This window comes from Daldinia childiae, assembly GCF_008694065.1.
Source record: "Daldinia childiae strain JS-1345 chromosome Unknown Scaffold2, whole genome shotgun sequence".
In the NCBI taxonomy this organism is placed as follows: domain Eukaryota; kingdom Fungi; phylum Ascomycota; class Sordariomycetes; order Xylariales; family Hypoxylaceae; genus Daldinia; species Daldinia childiae.
In genome coordinates this window covers 5,905,302-5,917,695 of record NW_022984643.1, presented here as the reverse complement: position 1 = coordinate 5,917,695, position 12,394 = coordinate 5,905,302, and the positions used below count along the sequence as shown (strand labels likewise).

General features: G+C 44.9%; 2 protein-coding genes across 2 annotated transcripts; both read right to left on the bottom strand.

Annotated features, from left to right (window-relative positions):
• Positions 1-383: 383 nt before the first annotated feature.
• GL218_02442 (uncharacterized protein) lies at positions 384-1,349 on the bottom strand (the record flags this gene model as incomplete). The annotated part of the gene is made up of 3 exons (XM_033578961.1): positions 384-818; positions 932-1,007; positions 1,069-1,349. The coding sequence occupies 3 exons, from the start codon at positions 1,347-1,349 to the stop codon at positions 384-386; spliced, it is 792 nt and encodes a 263-aa protein (XP_033437874.1).
• A 5,303-nt stretch (positions 1,350-6,652) lies between these two features.
• On the bottom strand, positions 6,653-11,159 carry GL218_02441 (WD repeat-containing protein mip1; the record flags this gene model as incomplete). The annotated part of the gene is made up of 3 exons (XM_033578960.1): positions 6,653-6,878; positions 6,932-10,557; positions 10,806-11,159. The coding sequence occupies 3 exons, from the start codon at positions 11,157-11,159 to the stop codon at positions 6,653-6,655; spliced, it is 4,206 nt and encodes a 1,401-aa protein (XP_033437877.1).
• Between the last annotated feature and the right edge of the window lie 1,235 nt (positions 11,160-12,394).

Here is a 12,394-nt window from a genome sequence, read left to right as displayed (position 1 = left end):
TTTATGCGGGTAGTTGCTATCTTAAGCAGAACAGAGTTGTGCTAATAACTTTATACGAACTTCTATTTAACAAGAGAGAGGTGTATAGTCGTTTGAATAGGCTTTTACATCCTTGTTCAAATGAGTCTTGTGTTTGTATTACGATAAATGAAACAAAGTATGAGATGGTAGTGCTGTTTTATTATCAGTCAACCTGACATAACGAACGTCCGTTCGTAGCGATAGTAAAGAACGCCATCCTGAGAAGGACTGCTAGGGATATCAACCAACTTGCCCTAATTTCTCAGGTAGCCATGTAAGAAAATAAAATAAAAAATTAGGGGAATATAAGGCATATTCCTCTATCTAGCTAGTTTACGATCTTCCCCGGGTTTCCATACTCCTTACTTGCCAAAGTAACTCTGGTCGAGGTCTCCCTGACTCGTGCCAATCTGAACCTGGTAAACATAACTGTCCACTTGAACGTCCTCTCCGCCGTATATGCCAAACTTGGGATCGCTCTCGCCAGGATACATATTTCCAGTGAGCGTCTGAGACTTAGTAGTAGCGAACGTTACAGGCTTGCCGTTGAACCAAAGCTTCACGTGGCCGTCCTTCGCCTTAGCTTCGATCTCCAGACCGATCTTGTACATAGTGCGCGGCTTGACATCTTGCGACCACTGGACCTTGCGGCCGTGCTCCTTCCAAACCGAAGTATGCGTGAATTCTAGCTTGTTCTTCCGTATCTCCAGGGCGAGAGGGATATTGGCGCCCTTATCGTGGTCGTTATTGGCCTTGTATTCTTTCCATTGGAATACGATTAGGCCGTCAGGTAGTTCCTAAAAATTTTATTAATGGATTTGAAAGGCTTTATTTAGTTGACGTAACCTCGAAACACGGATTCTGATGGTATGAAATGCGAAAGAGACCGAGATGTGATTATTGTACTAACCTCGAGCGCGAAGCTGTAAGTAATGAAATACGTAGTTCCAGCTTTAGTCTGGCCCTTCAGCGAATGGTACTCAGCTCTATCAAAATTTTTGTATTAGTCTTAGCTCTACCTGGAAAGTGATTATTGTGCTTCCTTACCTACGATAGCCAGCTTTATGATGGAAATGTGCGGCCTTAGTCCCTTTCCAATCCTTGCCCAACTTGATATACAAATCATTAGTGTTCTGCTTGGGCTTGTCTCCCTTGCCCTTCTCTAGGTTGAGACTTCCAAGCTTCTTGGGGTCGTCACCACGCGCGGCGTTGAAATCGACAAGAGGTGCCCCGCGAGGAGTTAGGGTTGTTGGTATCGGTTCACTTTGAACTGGTTGGGCAGGAAGCCCCAGCAGAAGAAAACTAGTCAATAAATGGGTCAACAACATATTGTTTTTTTTTTCTTTTTTCTTCCTTGAGTTGTGTTGTCAGTGATGCTACTCTTGGCTTTGCTGATTGCTTGACTCAAGGGATTGAAGCGAAGGAAATATCATATATTTATATCAGATATCCTCAGCTACAGCCCCATCTCAGCTATACGAATTTTCTGCATCTAGTCAAGATTAGCATAAGCATGATGGGTTCGTGAAACGATTCCCTCCAATTAATCACCCAGGGGCTGAACTTCGTAGGTGAGAGGGTTCCATTAGGATTTATTCGTAAGATAGTGAGGTATTGAACTATTGCTTTCGCAGTGTCCAAAAGGGCTGATTTCGCAGCATGTCTCTATATGCGGCTTAGGGATTGACAAATAGCACCGTAGAAAATGGTGGACATGCTTACGATGACTGCAGCCTGACCATCTTATTCTCCAAGTTGCGATAATCCTCCCACTTTATTGGCGATGTAGTGATTATTTCTGAGTTGGTCAATATTCGGGTTGATTTGCTTGTATTTGCTTGTATTTTTAGTATGATATACCTAAGATCCTACCTTAATTATATCATATTATACTAAGGATTATTAAACGAGAATCACTCATTACCTCTGAGTATAATATTCTGACCTACATAATTGACAGCATTTCTAGATTATCAGCCCCCAATATTAAGCCCCCAAACTCCTCAGAGGAATTAGAGCATTGAAAATATTTTAGTTATATTGATGGATTCCTAGGGGATTCACCTAATGAGTATTCTTCTGTCATCAATTCAATCTACGAATGGTAAAATATTGCTACAGATATATGCCTTTAGTATTATACTTATTTTCTAGTTCCATGTTGTTGACTTTGTGTACTGTTTTCATATGGTAATGGGTTTAGACTCCCTATCCAATCTTGTGGCATTTTATAATACAAAGCTGACTTGGTATTCTACTTCCAGGTTCAACACATTCATGATGGTAAAAAAATTAATAACTTGAATTACACATAGTTAGGTAATTACATGATTAACTGGTAACTTAGGTAGGTTACTGTGATTTTATCTACTTGAACTTGAAGGGGTATAGGTACCTAGGTACCTAGTAAGGAACGATAAAAAGAAGGACGACACATTGAACATAAAAAAGAGTAAGGAAAACAACAAAAAATGTGAGCACCTGCACCGGGATTCGAACCCGGGTTCCCGGCTGTCTAACTGAAAAGTCGGAGGCCGATAAGTTAACCACTACTACATGCAGGCTGAATTGAGGAAGGTACGATGTGAAAGTTATGTCTAACATCTACGCCATTTGGCCTTTGATGTGCTACCTCGTTAGTGATAGATCTTCTGAAATTACTATTCATATGTCTCCTGATCTTCCGACTTATCATAGAAACAGGGCATAGCCCGTCTATTTCCTGCTACGGTGAGGAAGGAACTTACAGTATAAGGTCGGAAGGGTTTGCACAATCCACTGTAAGGAGGTCTCGGGGCCTGCCCGGGTGACTCAATTGGGTAACCCATACCCAATGGGCAACTGTTAAGGCAAAGCTAAACTTATTAACATGCGTTAATAAACACACAATCCAATTGATAAAGGAAAAAAGAGCTCATGGAAGCTTCTATCTTAGATACCTAACCTACAGGGCTAATCGCTCCTGCTTCAACTTGAGATATTGTTAGAGGAAAAGAGCGGCTTGGATAGTACCCCTAGGAATATGTTGTAGCTACTTCCTCTTCTTATCAAAGGGGGGAACTACATACCTACATATCTACTAGCCTAGGTACCTAAGGTATTGCTGAATAATGAGGTAAATATAGACACCAGGTACATAATAAAGTGGCTCGACATTGCATTGCCATTTTAGGTAGCTAAATCTCAATTGGACCAATGAGAAGGGTCGCTGTGATAGAGCATATGAGGGAAGAACACCTACATGTATAAAAGGGAGGAGCTCTATACAATATAGGTAGCAACCCTAAATGTGCATTATTAAGGTACCCAAGGTAATTTAGCATATAATTCTGATTTATCCTCTCAACCTCTTCTTGATCACCATAAACCATAGCTTTTATTTTGGAGAACTAGCCCAATAGAAACTATTCCTATAGCGATTAAATATCACCCTTCCAGTCTTACCAACCTAAAAACCCGCCGTTGATTATCTTTCATCTACCTATAAGAATCGCAGTTCGAGTTGAGACTTCTACTACAAAAGACTAAAAGCCTTCAGACAATTTAACACCGGTGTCAACACTAAACTCGTAGTTAAAAAGGAGGAAGGCGTTCTACGAACCATGGCGGAAGAAGCCCGAACCACCTATATGAACCCCTTGGCCGCTAGAGGATGCGTGGGTTGCTTCGAGACAAGCCCTGATTTGCGACAACTCCAATGCGGGTGCTTATGGTGCCGGGATTGCTTGGAGAGATATCTCCAAATGAAGCTGGCCGAGAAGTATCGCTGGCCACCCAGGTGCTGTAGCCTCACCCTCAGAGATCAAGACGTCGAATGGATACAGTCGAGCGTGATCTTGGAAGAATATCGAAAAATAGACCGCGAGAAACGGGAAACACCGCCTCTATATTGCTCACAGGAACAATGCAGGGCCACTCTCAATACCCAAAATATAATAGAGGGGAGCAGTACCGTTGTATGTGACAAATGCAAGTCTAAAACTTGTCAGAAATGCGAGCGGGACCATGAGCCTAACGATCCGGGGTGTGAGGGACGGCCTATATATGCTGAATTAGAGGCCTTAGTCCAGCACGAGGGTTGGCAGAAATGTTCACGGTGTAATAATACGGTCTCTCGAGCAAGTGGGTGTAGCCATATCATGTGAGTTCATCCATCGTATTTTCATTGTTATATTAATAAGGTATGTTTACCATATTCATTCTTCGGCATGTGTAGATGCTATTGCGGTCACGAGTTTTGCTATCGTTGCGGCTTAACATGGAAAAGTTGCGACTGTGAGGATGCCTTAGATTATATTTTCGAAGAAACGCAACAACAAGGAGGAGAACTTCCGGTGATGGATTGGGAACAGGAAATAAGGAGAAGAATGTACCAGGCGAGAGAGTCGCAAACCATGCGCAGGAATAATAAGGAAAAGGCTCTGGAAGAAGTGGAAGAGTTGCAACGATCAAAGAAGGAAAATCAGCGCCCAGGGCAGAGACATGGTCACGGATCACCAACGCTATCCGAGGAGTCTTACAGACGGACTGGTGCAGCACCTGGGCAATCTCAATACTTGCCGTATAGGCAACCCCCAGAACCTCTGATAGAGAATCCACTACGTTATGTCTCCCCTAACCGCATTTTCCCGTCTATTCCTGAATCTTCATCTTCTACATTGCCGCCTCAAAACGAGGATGTAGATAGCCTGCTCAACTACCTCCCGTATCTACAAGTTTCGGAGATGGATTCAGACATTAACATCAGGCGCCCGAGATGGCGTCAACGACATCGAAGACAACGATCCCGATCTCTCGAAGTTCATGATCCACCCTTACCAGATCTTTCCACTACACAACAGAAAACAGAGGAAATTGCGACGGAACTACCAATACGTCAATCCTTAGGTCTTACAATAGGCCTGGGATTCTTTGCCCCTGCTAGAAGGGCTCTCCCACAGATCCACGATCCTTTACCAACAGAACAAAATACTCCAACCGAGCCCGAGATCCAGCCGGAACCAGCGCCGCAAGATGAAGTGCCACATGCTTCTAGTCCCTATACGCCCCCATCTCAACTTTCTCCTCCCATGCCTAGCAGTCCTCCACCATGGTTTCCTCGATCACATTGAGGGCAGCTCTGTGATCTTGAGCATTTATATGGTCTTTCTTTTGGGTACGTACTTACCTATTTGCCCTTTCTATTCCTAGCTGTTGCATTGTGGACATGAGGGAAGAGAGCTAACTAATTTAGTAGGTTCAAAGAGGATTTAGCGGTTATCGTTTAAGAGTTCAGCGGAGTAAATTTTTATTTAGTATGGATACCAATTTCTATTTACAAGGCAAAGCCCTCAATAGAAAGGACACAAGGATATCAAAAATGATAGCGTACCTACCTGTGTAGTCAGTCTTGCAGATAGGGGTATTAATGCAGGTATAAGTTTTTTAATTATAGAATAATATTATGATTTAAGTTAAAGGAGAACAACTTTTTGTGGGAAGGGAAGAAGAAAAAAAAAACCCCCCTAAAATGGCTACCTAAAAAAGTCGAAAAAAAGGAAAGAGCTAGCTTCACTCCGTTTCGATCGGAGGTCCTCCGGGTTATGAGCCCGGCGCGCTTCCACTGCGCCATGAAGCTTCAGCTTGTATCCACAGAAAATTCTTAGGATTGCGGTTGAATGTAGCCGTGCAATTTCACCTTATAACGTTTTCCACCTTTGCGTTTTTTACCTAGTTAATTATTACTCTTGTTCTGTTGTTTGGCCCTTTCGCATCGTCGTGCTATTATTATCTCAAATTAACACATGCAGACTTTAGGTACCATCGAAGAGTGCGCCATAGCATGTTGTATTGTATGCACATATACATACCTACCTAATATATATCATGCCATAGGAAGTAATTAACACCAAGGGAAAAATTTAGGACTATGAGAAAAGGAACCTACAATAACATATTTAGGATCCCTTACTACATGTAGCTTAACACCGCGTCGTTCCTTTTTCTCTTGCTCTATTTACCTTTGTTGGGAACAATTTTGTGCAAGCAATACCTATAGAGAGTAGGATAAATATCAAGACACCGATATCAATAGCATTAACTTAATCATCATTAAAAACATCCGCTTATTACTACTTCATAAAGTTAGATAAAGAGGTAAAACATCGAGAGCAAGCTCAGGTTGGATAAACTCTCCAACTGAGATTTATTACAGTATCATATCTAGGATCGACCAATCACATCCGTTTCGGAAACGTGACCCTTCCCTCCTCCAGCCTGGGACAGGAAATGCAAAAAAAGGGGGCGAGATGGAGGGAGGTTAAGCACGAAAAACAAAAAGTGGATGATACCGTTCCAATAGATTTCCTCCCGACTCCGACCGAAACAACTACCTGCCTCCGTGCCTAATCCGTGTCAAGTTACCCGTTCGTCTACCCTGCTCCATTGTATTTTACGAGCGGATAGGTGCTCTAGTCGTTACTTGAGCAGAGCTCAAAGCATTCAAAAAAAAGGGGGGTTAGAGAAAGAAAATATAGTGTCATTACAACTCCGTTACTAGCATTAAACGTGTCCTCTTTTCTATCTATGTGAGAAGAGGATGATGGTGGCTATGGCTATGGTTGGAAAGCCGAAAGGAAGGTTATGTGTAGGTTTATAGCGAGTTGAGGAAGGCTTCCGGCTTCTCGCTGGCACAGGTAAAGAGGTTGATGTGATAATCGCCGCGAGCTGCGCAGCCTAAGATCATGCGGTGCGGATGGAAGGCGGTGGCAGAGATGGGCGCGCCACGGTTCTGTTGTAGGAAGCTAGAGTAGGGTTCCATACGGGAGAGTTCGTTGCCATCGAAGTTGAAGACCTTTACGGTGTGGGCGGACGTTCCGCTAAAATATTGTTAGCATAAATAATTTAAATTTGACACCGGCTAGTGACTTACACAGAGAATACCGGTAGGTGTTCGTGTGTACTTGCTGTGCGGATGGTATCGCGAGTTGCTTGGATAACGCGGAGCGGCGAATCCATTCGAATGTCCCAAAGCTTTACTTTCCCGTTTCGGCTCGCGGAAAGCAACTCGCGTTGACCTCCGCGCTGCATGTGCACGTCTCTAATCCACTGTCGATCGGAATCGTCCTTCCATTTCTTTACCATTGACTCATGCGGTCGGAGCCGAGTATCGAACACTCGAACCGCACCGTCTCCAAATCCAGCCACAAAGATATTGCCAGTCATCTGGTCCGATGTTAATGAGGTAACGCATGATCCTGAGCGTGCGGGTATGTCCATTATGCATGTTTCGTATGCTGCAGCCCAGACCCGGATGACACGAACATCTCCTGCAACAAGCACATTGCCTGTCACCTGCTGCCAGTCGAACACCATACCAGAATTGACATTACTAGGGACCATATGGGTAAGTGCTCTCCAGGACGATGCTAACTCGGTCGTTTTGAGGGTATCGTAATTACGGTAGACCCGGAGCACGCCATCGGATGAACCCGTCATCAGGAACGCCGTGTCGTCCTCGTTGATAAACGTCATATCGCTGATCTTCGAGCCTTCCGGGTTCCCATTTGAGAATCGGTTTAATCTAGTTTGCTTTTTCCAATCCCAGATATAGACAGTGTTCCCATCGTCGGCCACTGCGAGATGGTCTTCGTATTGGTGAAACGTCATTTTTGCCGGTTGAGCGCCGTTGTTCATAATGCAGAGCTGGTTATTCCACTTGTGACTGCCAGCATACTGCTTCTGCGGCTGTGTCTCTCGGAGTATATTCTCGTTTCGTGATCTTCGCCACAAACGCTCGTTGTACTCGGTGCTTCCCGGTTCCTCAGCCTCGCTAGGGTGCATCTGCGGTTCGCGGAAGTACTCGATGGACCACTCCAGGAATGTGCTCGGAAGGGGTAGAGAAGGTGCTTCGTCGAGGCGGTGTTCTTTGAATTTCCCTGACACAGGCTCATCAGCTACGTGATAATATGCCGATACGCTGGCCTGATCAATCTGTTCAGGGAGAGCAGCCCAATCGCTGGCGGGTCTCTGCCGTTGAGAAGAGGTTCTTGTAAGCCCGGGAGAAGGTAATGGCATAGGATTAACCGCTTTATCTTCTCCAGCCCACATGCTAGGAAGCTGAAATAGAAGACTTGCGGTTCGTTTCAAAAGGCCAGGTGAGGGTTCGGGGGGAATGATATCAGAAGCTGATGCGCCTATGCCATTTCGTGACATAGAGGGTTGCCTCTTGTGACCGCGTGACCGTCGCGTTCGCTTTTGAATCTCATCCATTAGATTTCGGGCTGGGACACTTGCATTTGATGATAGAAGTGCGTTGTGAACATAATCAACGACAATCGTTGCATCTCGTTGAACCTCAGGATGAGGGTCTACGTTTAGTATCAAGACATGTTTCCAACAAGCAGCGAATACGGTGTTCGAGGATAATCCTTGGGCTGTGGCCTTGATTGTTCCATCAGGATTGCGATTTTCCGGGCGAGCATAATGCATACCCATTTTATGCTCTAGACCGTCGTCCGTTGGGGGACAGTGCAAGTACTCCTTCTCCTCGACCAGCTGCTCATAAGCAGCAACGATAAACTTATTTTCATAACGAAGAACAAAATGCGAAATAAAGACTAGCAACTCCTTACGGACAAGTGGACTGCCGTCACCAGCCATATCCAGAAGTGTCCAGGCTATTGACTCCTCAACCCTAGCCACCTCGTCTGTAAGATCTGGAATGCCCAGGAACGTCGTCATTGCATGAACGACCGCAGCTCGTACTTCGCAAGCCTGATCTTTCGTCAATGTAGATAGCTTCAAGGGCGCGTTCTCCCGAATGCCTCTCCATTTAGCCTCGGGCAGATCTTGCCAGAGTTGACTAATGCAAAGGCACGCCCACTGGCGTAGCAACACATTCTCCTCATTCCGAAGATGAGTTAGACAATACGTCATGATATTTGATGAATTGCATACTGATTGCCCAGGCCTATAACCCTTGCATAGCATTGAGAGAACGAATGCGCACATTGCTTTATGCTCATCGCTATTAGTGACGGCAAGCGTTTCGGATGGATTTAGTATGGAGGCGAAATAATTGTAACCGCTATCCTTGATCAGATCAGGTTGGCAAGAGACATCTACGGCGAGAACCCGGGTCCAAATAAATACCATAACGGGTTTCAGCTCGGCAGCGGCAGATTGCAGGAGCTTCAACACGTAGGGGAAGATACCAATGCTCAGGGCTAGGTGGACTGCCCAGGGACCTAAATCTAAGAACTTGCCCAACAAGATAAGAGCACGTACTCGGTGCTGTTGGCTTAATAAGACCTGGAGCACAACAGGGAGTTGCTCAGGAGGCTTTTTCTGCATAGCATCTCCACGCGTAAGATAGACTTCAAATGCAGTCAACTGCTCCGTGAAGAAGGTCGAGCTTTGGTATTCGTATTCAATACCTTCGTTCTCTTTTCGCTCCATCAAAGGGAGCTGTGCCAACGCCAAATCAACAGCCAAATCCCAGCTTTCCCATAGGGGATGCTGGTGAGTATCCGGTAATTCTGGATATGACTGAGGATGACATCCATAGACCATCATGATTCTCTGAGCAAGAATGAAATTACGGAAAAGAGCCGCGACCATGAGGTCCTGCCTGAAGAACTTACGGAATAACTGCCGAGGTAAGGAGGTCCATGCAATAGTATCAGTGATTGCCGTAAATATCCAGTTGAGCTCTCCTAGTGGTGTTCTCCGCTCTTGTAACCTACCAGGCAGTTTCTTGGCCCGCTCTGGTGTTATACTCGTCTTAAGAGGATTTTGTAAGACAAAAAACCATAACGCCATCTCTATGGGTGTTGTTAGACACGCAGTGAAGAGATCAGCTGGGAGTCGGGGATTGGTAGGAAGATTCTCCTTGACAGCACACGCTGCAAGATGAAGATACGATCGATATTTAGTCTTTTCATAGTTAGGGTCGGCGGCGGCGGCAGCCTCTTCTTCCTCTTCATGTTTCTCTACGAAACGGTGGTAATTATTTAGGATATTACCAGCCTCAGAGCAATCCCAGACGAAGATAGTAGGCGCCTGAAGCCAATGTTGGAGGTCATACAATGAAATAGGGATATACTGAGTAAAGGTCTTATTAAAGACCCAAATCTCTCCTGATGCCGTTGGTTTCGGAACACCATGGCCATTATAATGAAGTAGAACACGCTCATCCTTGGCGTTCCTTCGCAGCGACTGACAGAATCTCTTCGTTTCTTCGACCGATGGATCCAGGTATTGCTTATATCTTGTTCGTAATGAAATATTCTCGTACTGAGCTTGTAGTGACTTTCCAATTGCCTCTAGGGCTTTTGCAGCTGGAGGTACGAATGGATCTTGCCACGCCTCGAGCTTAGCCCCCGGGTTTGTTTTTAACTGATCAGGGGGCTCAACCCCAATGTTGAGGCATACAGCTAGAGCAGCCGAAACAGTTTTTAACCGATCTCGCATACGCCAATCCTCAATCGCATAATTAGGCGAATCTGGCTGACCGGTAGTCTCGTGTCGCTTATCCGTAAAGTACATATACCAGTTCTGTATTTAGAAGTTAGTTCTAAACCAATAATTATAAGAAGGAGCTTTTTCAATGTGAAGAGGTAAACAATGTTGGGTGTACGATAGCAAAATAGCTACAGCCATGCCACCAAGTACAAAAACACCACAGTAAATATGACAGCAATGCTGTCTCATCTCCAGACTATTGCCAGGTAGCAGCGCATCTCGAGAATTTCTACGCGACAAGGCGACATTGCTAGCAATATATGAAGCAAAGCTTGACTTACATTTGCTAGCTGAGAAATGATATCTTCGGATTGGTAATGATCTTCAAAGCCATGCCTAGCTCCCCATTCATAGATCTCTTCATCCGCCTGGTCCGCATCTTCACGTCTTACTATGTGTTCACTCTTGGATCGCAGTAGCGGCGGCTTGGAGACTGTTAACCTTGACTGGTTGTGATCCGAGTCATCATGGGAGTTGGAGGGTAGGGGATCAGCCTTGTTTCCTGGGGCGGTTAATGGACGACGGCCAAAATCTACAGGCTCTCGCTCATCTGTTGCTGTTCGTGGACGTCCCTTGGGCAATTCTGGAGATCGTATGGCATAGGTTGGGCCGTTCGAGCCTAGACGTGAAGGCATAATGGTAGAAGTACCATTAACCAAAGGTAGGTTGGTCACTAAGTTTAGCTGCTGATGGTCGCGCAGCGGCGTAGGATTAGAATCGGCGGTCAGGGTATTAAGGGTATTAGGGCGGGTGTGCGACGACGAAACAGTCCTAGATGTGGAAGATGCGGAAGCGGAAGATGCGGTCGGCATGTGGTGGCTTGGGTGCTGCCCAGAAGTGTACGCGCTATGGGAGGAGACTGTAACAGCGGTCATAATGGTTGTAGCACATCTTTAATGTACCTTTAGTTGAAATTATTTGACGATGAGATGTTAAAAAAAAAAATCTGTGGCGTTGGAGTTCGGTGGTGAGGCGGAAGACCTCGGTCAAGTTGATTATTCAACAAGGCCGATGCGATGGCGGCTGGCGGCTGGGCTGATGTTTGCGAATGAAGCTTTGCGGTCTAATCTAACTACTCTGGTTGGTAGGTACACCCGGAACGACGGTGGGGACTAAAAATTATGTACCTAGGTATCTTAGGTTAAGTTAGGTACCTAACCTAGCCTATCAGTCCTAGCCCCCACTCGAAGCCAGTGACGAAATCCATAATTTGAGAACAGCTTCCAACTTAAAATCCTTTCTTTATGTTAGGTAATTAGGTAATAATAGGGGTAAGTGTTTATCATTCAACCTTTTACACCACTCATAAAATGATTGATATTTCGCATAGGCAGTTAAAAATTTCTCAAATAGTAGCACTTTCTAAATCATTAGAGTCACATCCTTCAGCCGCAGTTGACCGATCGAAACAAGACAAATCTATTAAAAGCTGCGTATGCCAGAAGACAGAGCTGAAGCCTATCGGATGGTGCTTTGTCACACCTTTATCATCGTCAGTGTGCATATATGGCAGATATTTAGCCTTACACAATTAGGGTAATTCGGGTGTAATAGTTCCTTTATAGTTGTTTAGCAAGCTGTAATCCGTACTTTTCTAATATTTTTTTTTTAGACTTAGGTATTACCGAAGTGTTGTATTGTTCACGTGCTAGATAATTTACTGTGTTTCAGGTGGCCCGTTTTGCTATAAGATCTGCACGTCCCCAAAGCGCGCATGTACCCACATGGCTCCCTCGCCATTATCCAGCCTTGCGTAGTAGTAGCCCAAGCAGTCTAGGGTCCATTAACTTAATTGCTGCAGTAGCTAACTTACATTGATAGTTGCATATCTGTATCTGATCAATTACCTACCTATGTATTTTAGGGCGAC